Source organism: Tachyglossus aculeatus, chromosome 2 (genome assembly GCF_015852505.1).
Source record: "Tachyglossus aculeatus isolate mTacAcu1 chromosome 2, mTacAcu1.pri, whole genome shotgun sequence".
Classification (NCBI taxonomy): domain Eukaryota; kingdom Metazoa; phylum Chordata; class Mammalia; order Monotremata; family Tachyglossidae; genus Tachyglossus; species Tachyglossus aculeatus.
Genome location: NC_052067.1, coordinates 89,390,358 through 89,415,123, shown reverse-complemented (window position 1 = coordinate 89,415,123; position 24,766 = coordinate 89,390,358). Strand labels below are relative to the sequence as shown.

The following is a 24,766-nucleotide window of genomic DNA, read 5'->3' as shown; positions in this document are numbered from 1 at the left end:
ATCATCATGCTTCTGAGCATAAGAAAAAAATCTACTTCCCCTCTTTCAGCCCAAGCTCTCTGAAATATGCTCTCAGACTCGGACTATTCTCAACTAAATTTCTTGTGGGCAGGAATCATATCTACCAACCCTGTTGTATTGTACCCTCCAAAGCACTTAATAGAGAAGCAGCGTGGCTCAGTGGAAAGAGCACGGGCTTGGGAGTCAGAGGTCATGGGTTCTAATCCCCGCTCTGCCGCTTGTCAGCTGTGTGACTTTGGGCAAGTCACTTCACTTCTCTGTGCCTCAGTTACCTCATCTGTAAAATGGGGATTAAGACTGTGAGCCCCACATGGGACAACCTGTTCACCTTGTATCCTCCCCAGTGCTTAGAACAGTGCTTTGCACATAGTAAGCGCTTAACAAATACCAAAATCATTATTATTATTATTACTTTGCTCTGCACGTACTAAGTGCTCAATAAATACCATTGATTGATTGACGTAATGGCATTTCTTGAACCCCCAAGGAGTATAATGCACAGTACTATCAGTCAATTAATTATGTTTTTTATGGGATTTGTTAAGCGCTTACTGTGTGCCAGGTACTGTTTTAAGTACTGCAGTTGATACAAGGCAATCAGGTTGGACACAGTCTCGGTCCCACATGGGGCTCACAGTCTTTATCCCCATTTTACAGAGGAGATAACTGAAGTACAGTAAAATGACTTTCCCTAGGTCACACAGCAGACAAGTGGCAGTGCAGGGACTAGAAAATGAGGCATGGGACTGGGAATCAAAAGATCATAGGTTGTTATCCTAGCTCTGCCACTTGTCTGCTGTGTGACCTTGGGCAAACCATTTTATTTCTCTGTGCCTCAGTTAAATCATCTATAAAAGGCAAATGAGACCGTGAGCTCCATATGGGACAGGGACTGTGTTCAACCTGATTCACCTGTATCCACCCCAGGACTTAGGACAGTGTCTGGCACATATTCATTCATTCAATCGTATTTATTGAGCACTTACTATATGCAGAGCACTGTACTAAGCACTTGGGAAGTACAAGTCGACAACATATAGAAACGGTCCCGACCCATCAATGGGCTCACTGTCTAGAAGGGTATTTGTTAAGTGCTTACTATGTGCCAAGCACTGTTCTAAGCTCTGGGGGAGATACAAGGTAATCAGGTCATCCCAGATGGGGATCACTGTCTTAATCCCCATTTTCCAGATGAGGTAACTAAGGCAGAGAGAAGTTAAGTGACTTGCCCAAAGTCACACAGCTGATAAGTGGCGGAGCGGGATTAGAACCCATGACCTCTGACTCCCAAGCCCGTGCTCTTTCCACTGAGCCATGCTAGTGTTTAACAAATACCATTATTATTATTATTATTAGAACACAAGACCTTTTGACTCCGGGTTCATGCTTGACCCATTAGGCCATGTTGCTGAGCACTTACTACTGTGTGCAGAACACTGAACTAAGTGCTTGGGAGAGTACAGTATAATAGAATTGGGAGTCCTGCTCCCTACTCACAAGGAGTTTACATTATGAGCATAAGAGAGTATATCAGATGCACAAGGCACTCAGTCAATTGTATTTATTAAGCACTTACTGTGGGCAGACACTGTACTAAGTGCTTGCGAGAGTACAACATATCAGAAACATTCCCTGCCCAAAACGAGCTTCCAGACTAGATGGGGGGAGAAAGACATCAATACAAATAAAGTTACAGATATGTACATAAGTGCTGGGGGCTGGGAAGGGGGAAGAGCAAAGGGAGCAAGTCAGGGTGATGCAGAAAGAAATGGAAGATAAGGAATAGTGGGGCTTAGTCTGGGAAGGCCTCTTGGAGGAGATGTGCCTTCAGTAAGACTTTGAAGAGGCGAGAGTTACTATCTGTCAGATTTGAGGAGGGAGAGCATTCCAGGCCGAGGGCAGGATGTGGACTAGGGGTTGGTGGTGAGACAGGTGAGATCGTGGCACAGTGAGAAGATTAGCACTAGAGGAGCAAAGTGTGTGGGCTGGGCTGTACAAGGACAGAAGCGAGGTGATTTAGAAGGGGGGCAAGATGATGGAGTGCTTTAAAGCCAATGGTGAGGAGTTTTTGTTTGATACGGAGGTGGCTGGGCAATCACTGGAGTGTTTTTGAGGAGGAGGGTGACATGAACTGTATATTTTTGGAGGAAAAACGATCCAGGCAGCAGAGTGAAGTATGAACTGGAGTGGGAAGAGATAGAAGGCTGGGAGGTCATCATCATCAATCATATTTATTGAGCGCTTACTGGGTGCAGAGCACTGTACTAAGCGCTTGGGAAGTACAAGTTGGAAACATATAGAGACAGTCCCTACCCAACAGTGGGCTCACAGTCTAAAAGGTCAGCAAGGAGGTTGATGCAATAATCCATGTGGGATAGGTTGAGTGATTGCATTAACGTGATTGTATTAATGTAATTGTATTAACTTACATTAAGGTGTATTAATGTGTACTAATTGTATTACTGGGGGAAAGAGACCTAAAAATATTTACAAATAGAGTAATTAGAATACATTGGCCACTCAATGGATTATATACATATTCACAAGTGCTGAAGTTGGGTATGAATAAATATGTAAGTGCTGGAAGTGACTGATGTGTTCATATGACTCAAGGTGTTGAGAGTTAAATCAGGGAAGACTTGTTGGAGGACAATTCACCATAAGCTCACTGTGGGCCGGGAACACGTCTGTCAACTCTGTTGTACTCTCCCAAGTGCTAAGTACACTGCTGTGCACATAGTAAGTGCTCAATAAATAACACTGATGATGATAAGTATGACAATTATCTACCTTATATTTTTTACTCTAATAAACATGTAATTCAAAAGCTATATAAATTTCACTCTATGTAAACATCTCTTTGAAACGATTTTCTCATCTAGTTTAAAAATCAATCAATCAATCAATCAATCAACCAATCGTATTTATTGAGCGCTTACTGTGTGCAGAGCACTGTACTAAGTGATTGGGAAGTACAAGTTGGCAACATATAGAGACAGTCCCTACCCAACAGTGGGCTCACAGTCTAGGAGGGGGAGACAGACAACAAAACCAAACATACTAACAAAATAAAATAAATAGAATAGATATGTACAAGTAAAATAAATAAATAGAGTAATAAATATGTACAAACGTATATACATATATACAGGTGCTGTGGGGAAGGGAAGGAGGTAAGATGGAGGTGATGAAGAGGGGGAGGAGGGGGAGAGGAAGGAGGGGGCTCAGTCTGGGAAGGCCTCCTGGAGGAGGTGAGCTCTCAGTAGGGCCTTGAAGGGAGGAAGAGAGCTAGCTTGGCAGATATGTGGAGGGAGGGCATTCCAGACCAGGGGGATGACGTGGGTCGGGGGTTGATGGCAGGACAGGTGAGAACGAGGCACGGTGAGGAGATTAGCGGCACAGGAGCGGAGGGTGCGGGCTGGGCTGCTCCCCGAAATCAATGGCTATGTTGGTGATGTCCAAGGGGACCAGGAAGCGGATGAAGGGCCAGTAGTGAGTGAGCGCTGGAAATTTCACCATAGTCCCAGCTGCGCGGTGACCCCCAAGCACATCTGCCGCAGCCAGGAGCCTCCCGCCTCCGCCAGTGACGCGCTGGGGCCGGGCTCCCAGGTCACCGGTCCGCGGGAGGGGGGCTCTGGCTGGGATCCTGGCAGACCCTGGGCCCACAGATACCGCTCGGACGCCCCCAGACCCGCCGCCGCCGCCACCATCCTCTCCTCCCTATATTTGAGATTTAACTAGGTACCCATTTGGCCCTTATATGCTTTGTATGCCCTTCAAGTTGTTCTTTGAACTGGAAAGCTGAATTAGGGAAACAGGCTTTGCATACCAAGGAAGCCCGCCTGCTTCCCCATATATAAGAGCATGGTGAGGAAACATGTCCCATAGTTTACCCTCTCCTCCTCCCCGAGATATTTATCCTCCCATCTTACCTGCAACCATAGTTTGTTGTTCACCGCATCTCTTCCAGTAGCAATGCACTGAAACGTAGCATTTTGGCCTGCATTGACCTCCACATCCCCCAGCCTCAAGAAATGTGGAGATTTATCTAGGGAGGAAGAAAGAATAAAATTACAAGCGAATGTTCACAAGGAAGAAAAAAAAGCATGTTATGTTACTATTTCCCAAAAGGCTCATAATATAACAACCTTCAGCTAAAATTGAAAGGAAGCATTTTTTTTTATCTTTACTCCAGAAGGGAAAAAAGAAAATAAGCCTTCTCTTATCTTCTCTTCCCTCTGCCACCCCCACTTCTCCCTGGTTGTGCTGCGGTAGCTGTTCTTTGCTTTGATAGCTCATGTTGAACATGCAGATTAAACACCGAGAGCGTCGAAAGAAACTGATATAAAAATTCTGAGGCAAATTTCAGCCATACCTGACACACTGCAATTGCGACTTCACCCAGGAAACAATGAGTAAATTTAATTAGCAGCAGCCTCATCATTAAAGAACAAAGCTCTCTAGTGTTCCCAAGAGAGGAACCTCTTAGATATCCCCAAGAATAGGAAGAGTTTTTCCCGCTGCTAAATCCATCTACACCATCAGAGGAAAAGCCTACCCCATGAAATATCAGTCCTGGTGACTGCTGAGGTAAGGTCTTCAAACACACTTTTCCTAAATTACCTGTAGAAACCTCAGCCTCATGCATGCTTTTCTTAAAAAGTAATTTGGGCTGGAATTGCACTAAGCCTTACTAGGCACAAGGGACTCATTTGATTCCCATGCCCCGACGCTAATCTGTCGTTACACGAATGCTTAGCTTACTTTTCCAGAGAAGCAGCTCTCAAAAGGTTTACCTTCAGACCCTGCAGGAGAGACAGCCTGGATCCTCTTCCGTCCCCCGAGCCTAGTTGAAAGGCTTTGGGAGGCCTTCAAAAACTCAGAGTCAGTTGGCTCGTATTCCTTGTGTTAGGGTTTAAAGCAAAAAACAAATACGAGGGGAAAGAGGCTTGGAGCCTGTGCCTCACTTTGGTCAAGGACAGCTAGCTCCTGCCAGAATTAGAACTTCCCCAACTATCTCTGGTGGTGTTCTTCCACGGGGGCTCAGGGTTTTCACAAGATGCTCCTGCTAAGAGGGGTCATGGGGTGATGTGATTTTCTCAAGGCAAATGTAGTGAGTGCGGACAGCACTGAATAAAGGAAGACAGTCTGTCTAATTGTCCGGGGAAACCATGGGGACACACATAGAAACATATTCTACCAGAGTGACAAAGGGGAAATCAGAAGAGCAGGTGCTTCATGCAACCATGACCCAACTCACTTAATTTCAATGACCCCCTCCTTTTGGTCCTGATTTGTCCTATTTTGCTGCAGGTGTGTGACCCAAATATGTCAGCTCAGGGGCAGCTCTCCTTCCCTCAGTGCTCTAAAGCACCAGATACAATCCCTCTAGACTATCACTCCAGAGTCCTCTAGAGATCCCTGAATCTAGCTGTGCTTCCTGAACTTCAGGCTAGGTCAACCCCAATCAATCAATCATATTTATTGAGCGCTTACTGTGTGCAGAGCACTGTACTAAGCGCTTAGGAAGTACAAGTTGGCAACATATAGAGACAGTCCCTACCCAACAGTGGGCTCACAGTCTAAAAAGTGGGCTCACAGTCTAACAAGTGGGCTCACAGTCTAAAACCAATGGGATATTTCCCAGAGTCCATCATATGTGAGAATATGACCTAATGGATACAGCATGGGCCTGGGACTCAGAAGGACCTGGGTTCTAATTCTGGCTCCACCGCCTGTCTGCAGTGTGACCTTGGGCAAGTCATTTAACTTCTCCACGCCTCGGTTACCTCATCTTTAAAATGGGGATTAAGACTGTGTGCCCCATGTGGGGCACGGAATTTGTCCAACCTGATTAGCTTGTATCTGCCACAGTGCTTTAAACAGTGCTTGACATACAGTAAGTGATGGACAAATACCGCATAATAATAATTATTATTATTATCATTATTACCATCTTCAGAAGATAAAAATCCACACTGTATCCTTCCTGGCTCTTTAAGTTTCTATAACAGGCTACTTCTCTTAAACAAATGAGCCCATTCAAATTCAGCAAATCTGTTGAAGCTCTAACACATCTTACACACTCATTACAGTTAAAGAACACAGATTGAGATTTCCATCATTAATGAGCATGCCATTATTTACTTGGGGTTGGGGGAAAAAAAGTCTGTAACTACTGCAATTGGCCTGATGTGCAACTCTAGACGTGGCACAGAAACACTGGAAAAGGGAGCAAAGAACACCACAATAACGAAGTGATGAAAACCCCAACTCTGAGCCTGTGTCAGATTCTGAAAGGACTCACTCTTGATCCCAACTCACCACAGGGGTAACTGAGTACTTGGATGTCATCGATGGCAATGTAGCCCAACCTCCCATCGGAGACTTCGGCTTCAAATATTACCTGTCAGAGGGAAACGAAAAAAAAAAGTTTACAACACTCATTTCAGCAAAATTCCCCCAGTGGAAGGAGAGTACATACGAGAGACATTTACTCGCTTTTTCATTTACCCTGCACTTTCTGTGAGGTTTAAAGTATATTTATTGCTTAATGTAACATAGTTTGATAACTTTCCTGATTTCCACGCTCCAGAAAGACAGAGGACATTTATAATAATCTGTAATTAAGGCTATTTGAGATTGGTGTCTTCCTACAGATTTACGCAAAGCCCAGATTTCTGTAGGCAAAGATGTATGCTAAATGAATGCATTTATACACACATGCTTGGCTACCAATATACACGTGTACCGGTAGGTGACATCTTCTTGAGATACTATGTGCTCCCATTTGTGAATCTGGTGATGTACGTCTATGGAAAAGGTCATCATCAGTAGTATTTACTGAACACTTACTGTGTTCAGAGCACTGTACTAAGAACTTGATACTTAACCCTTAGTTTTTGACCTGACAATTTCTGGGTCCCAAATTGGCTATTAATTGGCAGTGGCTCCTGCCACTGGAGATGGATTTGTAGCACAAGGATGTCCTGGAAACCTAGAATGTGTAAAACACTGCACAAAGCACTTGGGAGACACATAGAAGACTGACTCCCTATCCCCAACTTTACAGCGAAATAAGTCAATATAAATTTATGGGTATAGAATAATTAGAGGGTGAGTGTCTGCAAAAAATAAACACAAGTGCTAAATAAAATGATCACCTAAGTAAACAAAAAGGCTGAATGATGATATTGCAGGAAAAGGAGGAAATTAACTAGAGAATGTCTCCTGAAGGTTAGAAGGTTTGGAAAGGGATGGATATGGAAGCAGCATGGTGTAGTGGATAGAACACTGGCCTGAGAGTCCATAGGACTTGGGTTCTAATCCTGGCTCTGGCACTTGTCTGCTGTGTGGCTTTGGGCAAGTGACTTCACTTCCCTGTGCCTCAGTTCCCTCATCTATAAAATGAGGATTGAGACTGTGAGCCCCATATGGGGCAGTGACTGTGTCTAATCTGATTTGCTTGTATCCACCCATCTTAGTATAGTGCTTGAAACATAGTAAGTGCTTAACAAATATTATTATTATGTGACAGTTGCAGTGGGAGGGTGTTCTAGGGGCCTCTTCACAACACCTCAAATTGAATAGCTTTCTGACTTTTTTGAAGCACTAAAATTCCAAAAAAATTTTTTCCTCTTTCAAAAAAATGATATTGTTCCAGTGTACACCCCTAAACTATCCAGCACGGACAGAAGAGTTAAATGCAGCTCAAGTTCATAGCCTGGAATGCCTTCAGGCCATATATAAAAACAGCAAAAGTTCGTGCTTCTTATAATAATAATAATAATGATGGCATTTGTTAAGCACTTACTATGTGTAAAGCACTGTTCTAAGTGCTGGGGAGGATACAAGATGATCAGGTTGTCCCACGTGGGGTTCACAGTCTTAATCCCCATTTTACAGATGAGGTAACCGAGGCACAGAGAAGTTAACTGACTTGCCCAAAGTCACACAGCTGACAAGCAGCGGAGCCGGGATTAGAACTCATGACCTCTGACTCCACTGAGCCACGCTGCTTCCCTATGCCCTCGACATACTGGATAGGATGACCTAAACCACTCATTTTTAGGCACTTATTTGTCTACCGTTCTTTAGTAGCAACAGAGATTTTAGGGGGAAGGGGAAGGGGCTCTGCAGCACTCCATCACCTTGCCCTCTCCCACCTCACCTTGCTACTCTCCTACTAACATACAACCCAGCCCACACACTTCGCTCATCAAATGTCAACCTACTCACTGTACCTCAATTCACTCATTCATTCACTCATATTTTTTGAGCACTTACTGGGTACAGAGCACTGTACTAAGTGCTTGGGAGATCTCGCTGCTGAACTCTTGCTCACATCTTGCCTCTGGCCTGGAATGTCCTCCCTTTTCATATCTAACAGACAATTACTCTCCCCACCTACAAAGCCTTACTGAAGGTACATCTCCAAGAGGCCTTCCTTGACTAAGTCCTCCTTTCCTCTTTTCCCACTCCCTTCTGCATCAGCCTGACTTGCTCCCTTTCCTCACCACCCCTGCCCCCGGTCCCACAGCATTTATGTATATATCCGTAATTCATTTATTTATATTAATGTCTGCCTAAACTGCAAGTTCACCGTGTACAAGGGATGTGTCTGTTATATTGTTCTTTGTACTCTCCCAAGCACTTAGTACAGTGCCCTGCACACAGTAAACGCTCAATAAATAAGATTAACAAATACCATAAAGAAAAATTGTCAGTAGTGTCTGAGGTCTGAGCTCAAAAGTAGCATCAAGATTCAAGGACCTGGATGGGGAACCATTGAGGAGCAAGTGGGAAACAGGTGAGAGGTGTCTCCACCACCCCCAAAAAATGCTCTAGGGGTGGGCGGATTTCTGCAGTGTCCCGTATGATGTCTTCACGTCATGCAGCATACCTTTCATTCATTCATTCAATTGTATTTATTGAGCACTTACTGGGTGCAGAGCACTGTACTAAGCGCTTGGGAAGTACAAATTGACAACATGTAGAGACGGTCCTACCCAACAATGGGTTCACAGTCTAGAAGGGGGAGACAGACAACAAAACAAAACATATTAACAAAATAAATAAATAGAATAGTAAATATGTGCAAGTAAAATAGAGTAATAAATCTGTACAAACATATGTACAGGTGCTGTGGGGAGGGGAAGGAGCTAGGGCGGGGGGATGGGGAGGGGGAGAGGAAGGAGGGGGCTCAGTCTGGGAAGGCCTCCTGGAGGAGGTGAGCTCTCAGTAGGGCTTTGAAGGGAGGAAGAGAGCTAGTTGGCAGATGTGCGGAGGGAGGGCATTCCAGGCCAGGGGGAGGACGTGGGCCGGGAGTCGACAGCAGGACAGGCGAGAACGAGGTCCAGTGAGGAGGTTAGCGGCAGAGGGATGGAGGGTGCAGCTGGCTGTAGAAGGAAAGAAGGGAGGTGAGGTAGGAGGCTCAAGGCATACAATGTCACATGTGTCTGGGTGCCAAGTAGCCACAAATGCTATTAGTGACCACCGTAACTACAAGTTGTTCCCTCTCCACTACCTCTTCCTGTGAGAAGCATCATGGCTCAGTGGAAAGAGCCTGGGCTTTGGAGTCAGAGGTCATGGGTGCAAAGCCCAGCTCCACCAATTGTCAGCTGTGTGACTTTGGGCAAGTCACTTAACTTCTCTGGGCCTCAGTTACCTCATCTGTAAAATGGGGATTAAGACTGTGAGCCCCTCGTGGGGCAACCTGATCATTTTGTAACCTTCCCAGTGCTTAGAACAGTGCTTTGCACATAGTAAGTGCTTAATAAATGCCATCATTATTATTATTATTATTACCCAGGGAGGGGAAAAAAACCAGGGAGGATGGTTAGATGTGTGCACTCTCAGGTCTGCTCCTGGGCTTCTTCAGCTGCCTCTCAGGGTTTTTTATTCAATTCCAGGATTGGATATAACAGTAATAATAATAATTGTGGTATCTGTTCTGTACTAAGAGCTGGGGTGGATACAAGCAAATCAGGTTGAACACAGCCCTTGTCTGTGGAGCTCACAGTCTCTGCCACACTCTCTGCCCGCCTGGGCTTGACTTCATTTTCAAACTTGTTTTCTTTCTGATTGCTGTGGGATGGTCAATGGCCCCGGGAATACAACTTCATTAGTGCAGGGAGACTTTACTTTTTCAGGTAGTTTCATATCCTTCCCTTCCTGTGAGCGCTGAGTCGGCAGGAATTACCGACCTCTTGTGATGCAAAAGTTCCTTATTTGTTCACTGAAGTTCAGTCTCATTCTAGAGCCCGTAATCCATCCAGGGCTTCATTTTTGAAAAGGCTGAAGAAACGGTTCTTTATTGCAAGGAAAAAAAATGTGTTTCGCTTCTTCCTGACCTCATTCTCCTGGTTAAGCATTGCTGCGCGTCATTAACAAAAGCTAAAAGGAAATTTCCCAGAGCCGATTCCTTGACTGGCAAAGATCTAATCGGCCTTATCACTTCCACAGTGCATTCAACTTATAACGCACCTCTGTCCAACCAGGAACAGAAATGGATTCTTCCTAACTTAATTAGCCGGAACTCGAGTTAATGCACAGGTCAATTCTGAAGTTGGGTGCTGAGCTCTGCGGATCGGGTTCCTGATGGAGGGGCTCCCAGCCATGACAGATGACAGCATAACTCCCCAGCCCTCCCTCGGCCCAGGAACCCGGGGAGCTTGGCTTTTCATGCTGCTTTCTCTCCACTTCATTACCTGCAATCCTGAAGGTGGCTATATCTAAACTAATTTCTGCAGCTCCGGCACTATTTCCGGACTATCGATTGAATAACTAATTGAAGAAAAATGGGGTGGGGAAAGGAGACTAATACAAAGGCTCGGGACAACCTGATTCTTGCATGTAAATTAAATCAAGACCTGGATGTACATGCCCAGACTCTCAATGACACCAGCTTTTGTTGTTGCTTTTAATTTTGATTGAATGCCTCCAGAAGCTAGCTCTCCCCACACTAGAAATGAACTTTTAAAAACATGAAACAGACTTCTTTAGTGAATCAAGACCAAAATCAGAGTGGCTTTGAGCCAACTTTTGAATAGCACGTAGTAAACTTCGGAGAGAAAAGCATGCTGGTGACTTGACAATTAGAAAAGAACTATAGTTTCCCTTCCTAGACCTGAGTTTGGGCAATTTAGGGTAATATATCTTCACTAGTCAATCAGAAAAAGATCTTATACTGCTCCTTCCAAACTGACTTGGTAGATCTTTTAATTGGAGTAGCTGTGCCAATAATAATAATAATAATAACATTTATCAAGCGCTTACTATGTGCAAAGCACTGTTCTAAGAGCTGGGGAGGTTACAAGGTGATCAGGTTGTCCCACAGGGGGCTCACAGTCTTAATCCCTATTTTATAGATGAGGAACTGAGGCACAGAGAGGTTAATTGACTTGCCCAAAGTCACACAGCTGACAATTGGTGGAGCCAGGATTTGAACCCATGATCTCTGACTCCAAAGCCCGTGCTCTTTCCAATGAGTCATGCTGCTTCTCATGCCAAAGGGTCAGGATAGACAGCAAGGACTGTGTACTCAAGGGAATCAATCCATTTATTGAGCACTTACTTTGGGCAGAGCAGTGTACTAAACCCCATACAATACAATACAATAAAATAGAGTTTTGTACACACATTCCCTGCCCACAAGGAGCTTACAGTCTGGAACTCCAAGAGGTCTTACTGGATTCTTATGCTTTGGGTTCGACAATTAATTTCCTAGTCACTCAGGTCCTTTTTGGGGAATGAGAGGGTTATATGCTTATACATAGATTGTAAGCTCCTCCACTAGACTGTAAACTTCGTGAAGACAGGTACTTTTTCTACCAACTCTACTGAATTACATTTTCCCAAGTCCATAGGATAGTGCTCTGCCCAAGGTAAGTGCTCAATAAGTACCATTGATTGATTAATACCTATACACAAAAACTAACCTTTTTTCAATATCATTTGTTAAACATTTGTTAATAATAATAATAATGATTGTATTTGTTAAGGGCTTACTATGTGCCAAGCACTGTTCTAAGTGCTGGGGGAGATACAAGGTAATCAGGCTGTCCCACGTGGGGCTCACAGTCTTCATCCCCATTTTACAGATAAGGTAACTGAGGCATAGAGAATCAATCAATCAATCAATTGTATTTATTGAGCACTTACTGTGTGCAGAACACTGTACTAAGTGCTTGGGAAGTGCAAGTTGGCAACATATAGAGACGGTCCCTACCCAACAGTGCGCTCACAGTCTAGAAGGGGGAGACAGAGAACAAAACAAAACATATTAACAAAATAAAATACAATAGATATGTACAAGTAAAATAAATAGAGTAATAAATACATACAAACATATATACATATATACAGGTGCTGTGGGGAAGGGAAGGAGGTAAGGTGGGGGGGGATGGAGAGGAGGAGGAGGGGGAGAGGGGGAGGGAGTTAACTGACTTGCTCAAAATCACAGAACTAACAAGTGGCAGGGCTGGGATTAGAACCTGTGACCTCAGGCTCCCAAGCCCGGGCTCTTTCCCGTTGAGTCACGCTGCTTCTCCATTTGTTATGGATCAAGCACTGTTCCAGGAGCTGGGGTAGAGTCAAGATAATCGGGTCACAAACCCTGTCCCACATGGGGCTCACAGTCTAAGTAGGAAGGAGAACAAGCATTGAATCCTCATTTAGCAGTTGAGAAAACTGAGGTCCAGAGAAGTTAAATGACTCGCCCAAGTTCATGGAGACAAGGGGTGGAGTCAAGATTAGAATCCAGGTCCTGTGATTCCCATGCCTGTGCTCTTTTCACTAGGCCATGCTGCTTCCCACTACTTAATGCAACCTAAGGCAAATGCAGTAGCACTAGGGCACCGATGCCCAGTCCTGCCCACAGTGTACACCTATGAGGAAGTCCCAGTGCCTTGCTGGCAAGAAAGCACCTTCTGGTAAGCCTGGAGGAGGTTTGGAAGATTTCCACTTGAGTTTACCAGACACCAGTTCCAGCTGAGCTTCACCAGCCCTCCGCTCCAACAGTGAAAGCAGGGCCTGAGTCCCTCAAACACCAGACAACTGTGCAGCATTGCCTCTTTTCCTAGAAAAGCAGGAGCCTTCAACTGCTGAATCCACAATCACTGCAACTGGTCCCCTGGGGCTACTCTGGTGTAAAAACAATGGTTCCATCATCATCATCATCATCATCAGTCGTATTTATCGAGCGCTTACTATGTGCAGAGCACTGTACTAAGCCAGCTTGGGAAGTACAAATTGGCAACACATAGAGACAGTCCCTACCCAACAGTGGGCTCACAGTCTAAAAGGGGGAGACAGAGAACAAAACCAAACATACTAACAAAATAAAATAAATAGAATAGATATGTACAAGTAAAATAAATAGAGTAATAAATATGTACACACTTATATACATATATACAGGTACTGTGGTCCAGGCAAAGTCAGGCATATTGGTCTGTCTCCCTTCTAGAGGCCAGGGCCCACAGGCAGACCCCCACGTCCCTTTTCCCCAGGCAGACCCTTTAAAAGACTGCTCTTGGAAAAAAAAAAAAGAAAAATAATGGTATCTTTTAAGCACTTACTTTGTGCCAGGCATTGTTCTAAGTGCTGGGGTAGATACAAGACAATAATAATAATAATAATAATGGCATTTATTAAGCGCTTACTATGTCCAAAGCACTGTTCTAAGCACTGGGGAGATTACAAGGTGATCAGGTTGTCCCACGGGGGGGCTCACAGTCTTAATCCCCATTTTACAGATGAGGTAACTGAGGCCCAGAGAAGTTAAGTGACTTGCCCAAAGTCACACAGCTGACAACTGGCGGTGCCGGGATTTGAACCCATGACCTCTGACTCCAAAGCCCGGGCTCTTTCCACTGAGCCACGCTGCTTCTCTAATCAGCTTGGACGCATAGGGCTCACAGTCTTAATCCCATTTTACAGATGAAGGAACTGAGGCACAGAAAAGTTAAATCAATCAATCAATCAATCGTATTTATTGAGCGCTTACTGTGTGCAGAGCACTGTACTATGCACTTGGGAAGTACAAGTTGGCAACATATAGAGACAGTCCTTACCCAACAGTGGGCTCACAGTCTAGAAATGCCTTGCCCAAAGTCACACAGTACACAAGCGGCAGAGCTGGAATTAGAACCCAAGTCCTTCTGACTTCAAGGATCATGCACTATCCATTAGGCACACTGCTTCTCAGGAGTAACTTAAAACTTCTACATTTGAAAATACTCCATAATTCTTGGATAAGGCACCCTGGAGGTGTCGTCCCTACCACCCAAATTACTTTTATCACATTTCCTGAAAACAAAATGGAGTTTGCATGACATTTCAAGCTAAAGAGGTTTCTAGGCAACATAGGTATTTGGCTGAGCAGAGGAGGGAGGGGAATAGAAAAGGGCACTTAACACATTTTTACCTAATATATACAATTTTGTTGACATAATAAAATGACTCTTCCCTTGAGAAAGTTCCAGATAATTTTACTGAGTTAATTTAGCAACCGTGAAAACATAATTACTTCCATTTGAATGCTTAAGTAATGTTTTGAGGCAGGGATTTCTGCTGACAGGGCCCCAGAGGATTTTAAATACCATAAATCAAACACTTGTGTGAAAACCTTGAAATCTAGACTCTTTACAATAATACAGGTTAAAGCATAGCCTCATTCAGTGGCTTCTCACTTGTCCTGAGATGTGAGAAGCTTGTTTCGAACAAGGGCACGATTGTCCATTTGTAACAGGCACACTTGATTGGTTACTGTATCCTTTCCTCAGCTAGAACTCAAATGAGTTCTGGGCTGTTCACAAAGCCCGTCCCAAACCTGTATATCAAACTGTACCCATCCAACTTTCCCACGTGCACTCCAGAACTTCCCTGGTGCCATCCCCACAGATCCACACTGCAGCTCCGCTGTTGCTGTGAAAACAGAAATCGAGCAGGAGACAGCTGACCCCCAGTTCATTTCACTTTATTCTCCTCCTGGTAATGGATATTTTCCAAAGCATGGGACTGGTCTTCTACTAGACCAGGATTTCACGGAGAGGAAGATTTAATCTGACTCCTAATCTTCACAGAGTTTAGCCAATTTTCCATAATACAGCAGAGGTGACCTCTCAACCACGTCCTGCCTCCAGTCTGGAATGCCCTCTCTCCTCTTATCCAATTACTCTCCCCCCTCTTCAAAGTCTTAATGATGGCATATCACCTACAAGAGGTCTTCCCTAAATCCTCCTTTCCTCTTCTCAATCCCACTGCGTCACCATGACTTGCTCTCTTTATTCATCTCCCCTCTCAGCTCCACAGCACTTAGGTACATACCTGTAATTTACTCATTTAAATTAATGTCTGTCTCCCCTTCTAGACTGTATGCTCATTGTGGGCAGGGAATGTGTCTGCTTGTTATATTGTACTCCCTCAAGCACACAGTACACAATGCTCTGCACACAGTAAGCACTCAATAAGTATGATTGACTGAAAGACCGATGTTGTGCAGTGGTAGAGGGCAATGCAACCAGCGTGGGCAGGGCGGAGGTGATAATGGGGGAAAAAGAAAGTTATAGTTTCACTTCTTTCACTGTTCCTTCACCACACCACATCCATAAACCATGTGTTCCAGAGATCCATTAGGTCCCACACAGGCTGATTTCTCTAAGACGCTGAGAAGCAGCGTGGCTCAGTAGAAAGAGCACGGGCTTTGGAGTCAGAGGTCATGGGTTCAAATCCTGGCTCCGCCAAATGTCAGCTGTGTGACTTTGGGCAAGTCACTTAACTTCTCTGTGCCTCAGTTACCTCATCTGTAAAATGGGGATTAAGACTGTGAGCCCCCCGTGGGACAGCCTGATCACATTGTAACCTCCCCAGCGCTTAGAACAGTGCTTTGCACGTAGTAAGTGCTTAATAAATGCCATTATTATTATTATTATACTACCACCCAAGAAAGGAAGGGGACCCCCATTCCCCCATGAAACCCAGAACCTGGGGAGATGTAGTCCATGAGGAATCATGGGAAAATTCCAAAGGCAAAAGAACAAAAATGGAGATTACCAGATAACCATCACAATGCGAGTATTGTGCCTTCCTTAAATATAAACAGGTGGTGGTAATAGTATTTATTAACTGCTTACTGTGTGCAGAGCACTGTACTAAATGCTGGGAATGAGTATACAGGGGAGAACTAGACATGCACCCTGTCCCTCGAGCAGCTCACAATCTACAGGGTAAGAGGACCAGCTCTACTGCCTGTGTTTCCCCTACAAACTTTAAATTGTGCTTGAATAATAATAATAATAATAATAATAATGGCATTTATTAAGTGCTTACTATGTGCAAAGCACTGTTCTTAGCGCTGGAGTACTGTTCTAAGTGCTGGGTACTAAGAGGACAAACTATGTGTGGTTTATTTTTGGGGGTGAGAGGGGATAAATACAGATAAAAAGATAGATAAATAAATAGATAAACAAGGAGAGAGGTGAGTGGTCTTTGCCACCCCACCCCCCTGAGCAGGAAGAATGTGCACTTTTCCGGAGATGTGCTCTTCCGTGACGACAACCAATGTTTATTTAGCAAGAGGGGAGAAACAGTGGTGTGGTGGGATTCACAAAGCTGGAGAATGAAGGAAAAATCCTCTAGACACTCAAAATATTTTCATACCCGCCCCTTTACAAATCAGACCTTCTTGCTTAGGAGCATTGAGACACGAACACTAACTTCACGAGCAATTTCATTTTACAACTGGAAAAGGAAAAGCAAAAGGTAGAGGAAAATTTGTCAACAAAATGTCATTTTTGTATCTTTACTATCATGGCAGCACCATCTGGGGTTACATTTTACAGTTCATTGCCTTTGCCCGAAATAAAAGATGACCGGTTAAGGTTTCTATTTCTTTTGCTCGTCTACGAGCACGGCACTGAATTACAGCATTATTTTTCCCAGCTTATGGAGACATGCCATTTTTCTTCTTACAGCCCACAAGCCAAAACTCTTAAAGTATGGCAACAGAGCGTCCCCTTGCATAGAAAAGAGGTGATCATATATCAGGGTATAAATGTATCTGAATAATGCCTCAGGTCTGAGGTCTGTTCCTTGCTCGGAGCAATTGATTCACCTTAAAAGTTCTGAATTTACAATCACAATAAGCAATATAATACCATCCTGGGTAAACCCATAGTGCCCCCAGTCCAGTTTACTTAACCCTCCAGACTGTATGCTTGTTGTGGGCAGGGAACATGTCTATAATAATAATGATGGCATTTATTAAGCGCTTACTATGTGCAAAGCACTGTTCTAAGCGCTGATAGTATACTCTCCCAAGTACAGTGCTCTACACACAGTAAGTGCTCAATACATACCACTGACTGATCGATCAGCGTAGGGGATGATGGGGGTGGAGGAAGGGAAGAATGCATGAACCACGCTACTGAGTAATTTCATCACACTGCTCTTGCTTAATTGTTAAAAAATAAATGACAGTGCTTAATTGTTCATTGTTTCTACTGTATTTTCTCCCTTTAATAGTGAGCAATTCTTGACCAGTCTTCTTCAGTATAATATCCTCAGGCACCTCTTCAGGAGGAAAGCACACTCAATAGAAGACTGATGCTAAATAGAATATTTTAATGGCTTACAGAAATTGGGCAACTTCTGCTCTAGCCGACCAGACAAATGGCCACAGAAGCACGCATCTGCCTGCAGATTTAAAAGTCAGGGAAGGTTCCAGGGAGAAAGAGAGGGACAATTTTGGGGGTAAGTATTCTGGATTTGGGAGAACTTTCTAGACGTTGCCCCTATAGACCGTGGAGGTGGTAGAGTTTGACAGTTGACTGGATAGACTGTAGTACCAGTATGCTTTCCCTCTGAAAAAGCCCAGCCTTCTGCAGAGATGACTGAGTTCATGTAACAGGCAAGATGGCAATAGTGAGGGTTATGGAGAGCTTCACCCTCTCTTCCACCTCAGTCTATTCTGAAAGATCACATCACCATTAACAGAAGAAGCAGCAGTGCAGTTTTATGGAAAAAGCACCGGCCTGGGAGTTAGGGGACCTGGGTTCTAAACCTGGCTCTGCCACATTTTTGCTGTGTGATCTTGGGCAAATCGCTTCACTTCTCTCTGCTTCAGTTACCCCATCTGTAAAATGGGGATTAAAGCTGGGAGCCCCATGTGGGATATGGACTGTGCCCAACTTGATGATCCTGTATCGACCCCGGCACTTAGTACAGTGCCTGCCACATAGTAAGTGCTTAACAAATACCATAAGATTCTGAACCTTGTCAGTGGCAGAACATTCTGACCTCTGTTCTTGATGAAAGCTTTTTTTCTTAAAAGATTTAAAAACGTTACGTTGAGTAGTGCACCAGAGCAGGGGACAAACCAGAAGCTTCAGCCATATAATTCAAGGCTATACAGAGAGCTCCGCTTGATTTTAATTTGAGCCCTGTATTTATACTGCCACCACAAGACTCAGTTTTCAAGAAAAGGTTACCAAATGTCAAGAAGAGCTGGGGAAGATCAAAAATCCACATTTTCCCTATCTGAGCTGAAATTCAAGTCCATTCCTAGTGGACCACAGAGAGCGGCAGTCTCAACTTTAATTCTCTCCATACAGCCCATAAGCACAAAGCCAACACAGATTTACTAAACTAATTCATAGCTTGCACTCTCAAATACCAGGGCCCTTCCTGCACTGTAAATAAAATCAAAATTTATTAGAGGAAAATTCATAAGCAATCCCAAAGGGGAAAACAAGAAGAAGAAGAATGACAAGCACTGCTTTACTCAGGGTTTAATTGGACAGACGTTACTTGACGCTTAAATCTCATTATCACCAATAATGTTTATTGAACTCCATCCCAGTTACATTGGCGGAGGTGGTCTGCATGTGGGAGTTGGGGGGAAAGGGGAGGGAGGGGGAGAAATCAGCACCCTTTTACTGGATTTCACTCATTCCAAAACTAAATAATTTGAAGGCTAATGCAATGCATTTCCGTGAACCACACAAAGATAATGGGAACCTCTCCAAAAGATTCATGCTTTTCTCATTAACAAATAAATGCCCCCTAATGGCCATAGCACAATCAAGGTAATAATTGAAATGCCTTCTAATGGTTATTAAAGGGTCAAAATATGGAAAAGGTTTAGTTGTGGAAGTCATAATGGGTGGTTTATCCTGGTTACAAATTAACTCTGACTCAGATGACCTGATTTTTTCTAGCCCCTGGCTTCCTTCCTAAAGCACTCAAGTTATTTGGCATAAAAGATCAATCAATGAATTGAGTGCTTAACTATGTGTACAACACTTAGTAAGCGCTTGGAATAGTACAGTATGACAGAGTCGGTAGACCCATTCCCTAAGAAGCAACTTGAATCATTGTATGTAGGGGCACAAAATATCCCATCTCCGTCTTCCTTTTGATTCTCCTCACACCCAAAGCTCAATCACAGAACTCAGAGAGCTATTAGAAAAGGGAAAGCTGAAGTAAGCATCAGTATTTTTATTCTTCCATTCCAGCTTGATAAACATTTTCTAAATTTTCCAAACTTCACAAAAGATTATTCTGAAATTCCACCTCCTCCAAAAAGCATTCCCAATCCAGGTCATAGGAGCAACAATTTTAGCACTTACTTAGGTACTGTTATCCTTAGCACTTATCACCTAGCTAGCATCTATATACTCTATGCATTCACTCTTCTACCTTGCTCCTTGCTCCTACTATTACTAGTGTTATTACCACAAGAAACAGCATGGTCTATTGGAAAGAGGCTGGGAGTCCGAGGACCTAAATTTTAATCCCAGCTCTGCTGTTTGTCTGCTGTGTGACCTTAAGCAAGTCACAACTTCTGGGTGCTAAAGTTTCCTCATCTGCAAAGTGGAGATTCAATACCTGTTCCCCTTCCTACTTAGACTGTGAACCCCATGTGGGACCTGAGGATCTTGCATCTACCCCAGTGCTTGGTACAGTACTTGGCACATAGAAAGTGCTTAACAAATATCACAATTTTTAATATCATTATCATTATAACCAGTTGTCAATCAATGGTATTGAGGTCCTACTTGTGCAGAAAACTGCACTAAGTGCTTGAGAATGAACAATAGAATTAGTAGACATGATGCATGCCCTCAAGGAATTTATAATCTAGTGTGAGAGATGGACATTAAAATAAACTATAGCTAGAAGGAGGTAATAGGATATAAAGCTATCTTTGTCAATCAAATTTATTGAGCGCTTACTGTGTCAGAGCACTGTACTAAGCACTTGGGAGAGTAAAATATAACTGACACAATCCCTGCACACAGCAAGCTTACAGTCTAGAGGGGGAGACATTCTATCCGCCGTCCTTTTTCCTTCCTGTCATTCCTTTTGTTTCCCTTCTCATTTCCTCTTCCCTCCCCTTTTCCATCCCAGCAACAACTGCTATTATGGATATAGCTGTTGCTATGACACAGCCAAATGGTGCCATGATAGCATCACATTACATACGGTGTCATATGTCACATGCAGGGTTGGCCGTGGTGGGGAGGTGGGAAAAAGAAGTAATAAATTGTTTGAATGTGCTCCAACAGCTCAAAGATTTCATTTCGGGAAGCAGCGTGGCTCAGTGAAAAGAGCCCGGACTTGGGAGTCAGAGGTCGTGGGTTCAAATCCCAGCTCTGTCACTTGTCAGCTGTGTGACTTTGGGCAAGTCACTTAACTTCTCTGGGCCTCAGTTCCCTCATCTGTAAAATGGGGATGAAGACTGTGAGCCCCACGTAGGACAACCTGATTACCTTGTATCCACCCAGCGCTTAGAACAGTGCTTGGCACATAGTAAGCGCTTAACAAATACCAACATTATTATTGTTATTTGATTCAACTCTTCAACATAAAAAGGTTGTCTCCTGTTATAATGTAACAATAGAACTGTTAGAAGCTCAAGGAAGAACTAGAAGGAATAATAATAATAATAATAATAGTGGCATTTGTTAAGTGCTTACTATGTGCAAAGCACTGTTCTAAGTGCTGGGGGGATACAAGGTGATCAGGTTGTCCCGCGTGGGGCGCACAGTCATCATCCCCATTTTACAGATGAGGTAACTGAGGCTCCGAGAAGTTAAATGACTTGCCCAAGGTCACACAGCAGACATGTAGCGGAGCCAGAATTCGAACCCACGACCTCTGACTCCAAAGCCCGGGCTCTTTCCACTGAGCCACGCTGCTTCTCTACCACAAAGGGTTACTGTGACCATTTTTTTAAGGACGGCACCAAATTCTGCTATCTAGGCAGTGCACTGCCCAACAATGCGCACTCAGATGAAATAGAAAAAAAAATAAAGAAAGCCAATATGATTTTCAGCAGTCTGCAAAATACAGGATAGTGATAATGGAGCTTCAAACTCCATTTTCCCAAATGTGTGAGAGATCTGAACACACAGAAGACACAGAAGCCCTACAAAAGAAGACACAACCAGCTTCTAGACCCACTTCACCAGTACCAACTCCAAACCTCGCTCAACATCAAACGGCAAGACAGGATTATCCACAAGAAAGTCCTGGAAGACTGTCAGCTCATCAGTATTAAAACAAAGTCACTGCAACACAATTTATATGGGCAGGACATGTGAGAAAAGTCGATGACAATAGAATTACTGAACTGCCGTTGGACCATGAGCGGAAGGGGGAACTAACAAGCCATGGGCAAATGAATGGCATAAAAACATAATGAAGCAGTTGCCAACAATGCAAAATAATAGTGCACTACTGGAAGACCACTGCAGCAGACAGACCAATCTAGCAGATAGCAATCAGAAGAGGGGTAGCTCTCCCTGAGTCAAGCTGTCATGTCATGCCTCAAGTTTCAAAACACATTAAATCTCCAAAGTCCTAATACCTTCCAGGAGATACCTCAAAAAGTGAAAATGATTTTCATATTGAATTTGTTCAAAAGCACTTTTACAATGCTGCTTGAGCATTTTTAACATTTAGTAGTTCAGCTACCTTCTTATAAATGGAGAAAATATATTCATCTTAAATTATGATACTGATGTTGGCATTCTCAGTGATTTCCCCTCTTTTTCTTAGTTGTATGCTCTTGTCTTTAATTAGTATTTCAGTCTGAGCTCAGAGAGTACCACTTTCCTTTGTTGCTTTTCTCCCCCATTGATTTGTCACCTTTTTCAATTCCTATTCTTCAGGTTTATGTCACTATCACTTGCATGTTGCTGGTTTATGAAGGTCTCTGCTGAACATAACTCAAGCTCCAACTAGTACACATTTCAGCCAACCATCTAATATATTCTCTCCTGGAAACATTTTGGCATCAACAACCACAGGAAAAATTCTTAAAGGCAGATCCTGCTAATAGAGGTAGGGTCATAGAGTCAGATATGGTCAAGCTGAGTGTCAATCATTCATTCATTCATTCAATCATATTTATTGAGCTCTTACTGTGTGCTTGAGAAGTACAAGTTAGCAACACATAGAGACAGTCCCTACCCAACAGCGGGCTCACAGTCTAGAAGGGGGAGACAGACAACAAAATAAAACATATAAACCAAATAAAATAAAAAGAATAAATATGTACAAGTAAAATAGAGTAATAAATATGTACAAACATATATACATTTATACAGGTTGTGTGGGGAGGGGAAGGAGGTAAGGCGGCGGGGATGGGGAGGGGGAGTAGGGGAAGAGGAAGGAGGGGGCTCAGTCTGGGAAGGCCTCCAGGAGGAGGTGAGCTCTCAGTAGGGCTTTGAAGGGAGGAAGAGAGCTAGCCTGGCGGAAGTGTGGAGGGAGGGCATTCCAGGCCAGGGGGAGGACGTGGGCTGGGGGTCGACGGCAGGACAGGTGAGAATGAGGCACAGTAAGGAGATTAGCAGCAGAGGAGCAGAGGGTGCAGGCTGGGCTGTAGAAGGAGAGAATGGAGGTGAGGTAGGAGGGGGCGAGGTGATGGACAGCCTTGAAGCCCAGGGTGAGGAGTTTTTGCCTGATGAGCATCACTCAATGGCATTTACTGAGCACTACTGTGTGCAGAGCAGTGCACTAAGCACCTTGCAGAGTAACATATAATGAAGTTGGTAGACAAGTTCCCTGGTGAGACAAACTGTCCACACCATCCAAGATAATCTGATGGCCTGCACCACCCTCCCCAAACCCTCAGCACTTGCGTACATATCTTTATACTATGCTACCTTATTCTTTTTTTCAGTGGTAGTTATCAAGCACTTACTTTGGGCCAGGCACTGTAATAAGTGCTGGGGTAGATACAAAGTAAACAGGTTGGACACAGCCCATGTTCCTCATGGGGCTCACAGTCTTAATCCTCATTTCACAGTTGAGGTAACTGAGGCCCCAAGAAATTACATGGCTTGCCTAAGGTTAAATGCCAGACAAGGGGTGAAGCCAGGATTAGAACCCAGGTCCTCTGACTCCCATGCTCTTTCCACTAAGCCATACTTGCTTCTACCTGAAATTAATTTTAATGCTTGGCTCCTTTGCCAGATTGCGAGCTCCTTGAGGGTAGCTGTTGTGTCTTCTTACCCTATTGTAGTCTCTTAAGTGCTTAATACAGTGCTCTACACACAATAAGCACTCAATAAACATCTTTCACTGATTGATGCAAGGGGTAGTCTTGGTGCAATGCTTTTGGGCACCCTCCTTTCTCTGATATCCCATTCAGGTGGCCCTCTCCTCAATCAATCGTATTTATTGAGCATTTACTATGTGCAGAGCACTGTACTAAGCGCTTGAATGTGCACCAGTTTCCTCTGCCCTGACTCTAACACACAGCCAGGTTCCACAGGAATGAGGAAGGAGGTTTCTTCAAGCACCAAGCTTAGTACTCTGTATTCAGAAACTACTCACCAAACACCATTGATGGGCTGACCTAATGACTTCTGGAATGCAATCTGAAACTGCAGACTTAAGCAAGAGGTGTAAATCATTTGTCCACACTTATTCTGCTCCTTAACTCCTGACATCTGAACTCCAAATCTATTGCAGGAATAAATATTTATTTTCAAATAAATGAAAATACTACACAACTCAACCTTTTGGGACCACCTAATAGATTAACCATTATTTACATAACAGCTATTGGCTGCCCTGTCAGCAAGAAATTATGAAACTAAAAGAGGTAACAAGACAGAAAGAGAGAGAGCACACTTTCTTCTTTGTTTTCAAAGATGTCACTACTGACTGTGAAATCCCCCTCTGCATAATTGGCAATCCATTCCACATTATATTCTATTAAACAAAATGAACACGTAGCCCAAGAATTTATGCATGCTGATACACAGATTTAACAAGGGATAATCCTTGGTCATGCAAAAAAGCCAGTTAATGAAGGCAAAAATTAGTTATTGAGACAATTCTCTACTTATCATTTCCTACTTAGGAAAAAAAGATAACCAAAATCAATACAGAATTCAAAATAGTTGTGATAATTTGAATAATGTAAAACAACAGAAGGAAAACCACTGATTCATCTTTATGCCATGAACAAGGTTTTCAACGGACAGAAATACAAGACACTTGTTAATAAATACGGTGTGCGTTTGAATATCTAGGAAACGGTGTAACATTTCACTCTTGGAAAATATGGAGAACAATTCCTTGCTAACAGCCATGATTTTTCTCTTCCCTCTTCCTATTTAACTTTTATTTACTACCCTCCCATAAGATGTTGAATACTGCACAATTTAAATGTGGTGTGTCCCGCTGAGGAAATAAATGCTTTCATGGTTTAATAATGCAACCTGTG

At 43.5% G+C, this 24,766-nt stretch overlaps 1 protein-coding gene across 8 annotated transcripts in view; it reads right to left on the bottom strand.

Annotated features, from left to right (window-relative positions):
• Positions 1-24,766, bottom strand: part of PTPRK (protein tyrosine phosphatase receptor type K) — a 703,591-nt gene that overhangs the window by 332,109 nt on the left and 346,716 nt on the right. For all 8 annotated transcript variants that reach the window (XM_038759705.1, XM_038759712.1, XM_038759671.1 and 5 more), the window contains 2 exons: positions 6,346-6,427; positions 3,954-4,069 (listed from right to left, as the gene is read on the bottom strand). In XM_038759705.1, coding sequence (XP_038615633.1) covers positions 3,954-4,069; positions 6,346-6,427 — 198 coding nt within the window. The remainder of the gene's footprint in view (positions 1-3,953; positions 4,070-6,345; positions 6,428-24,766) is intronic.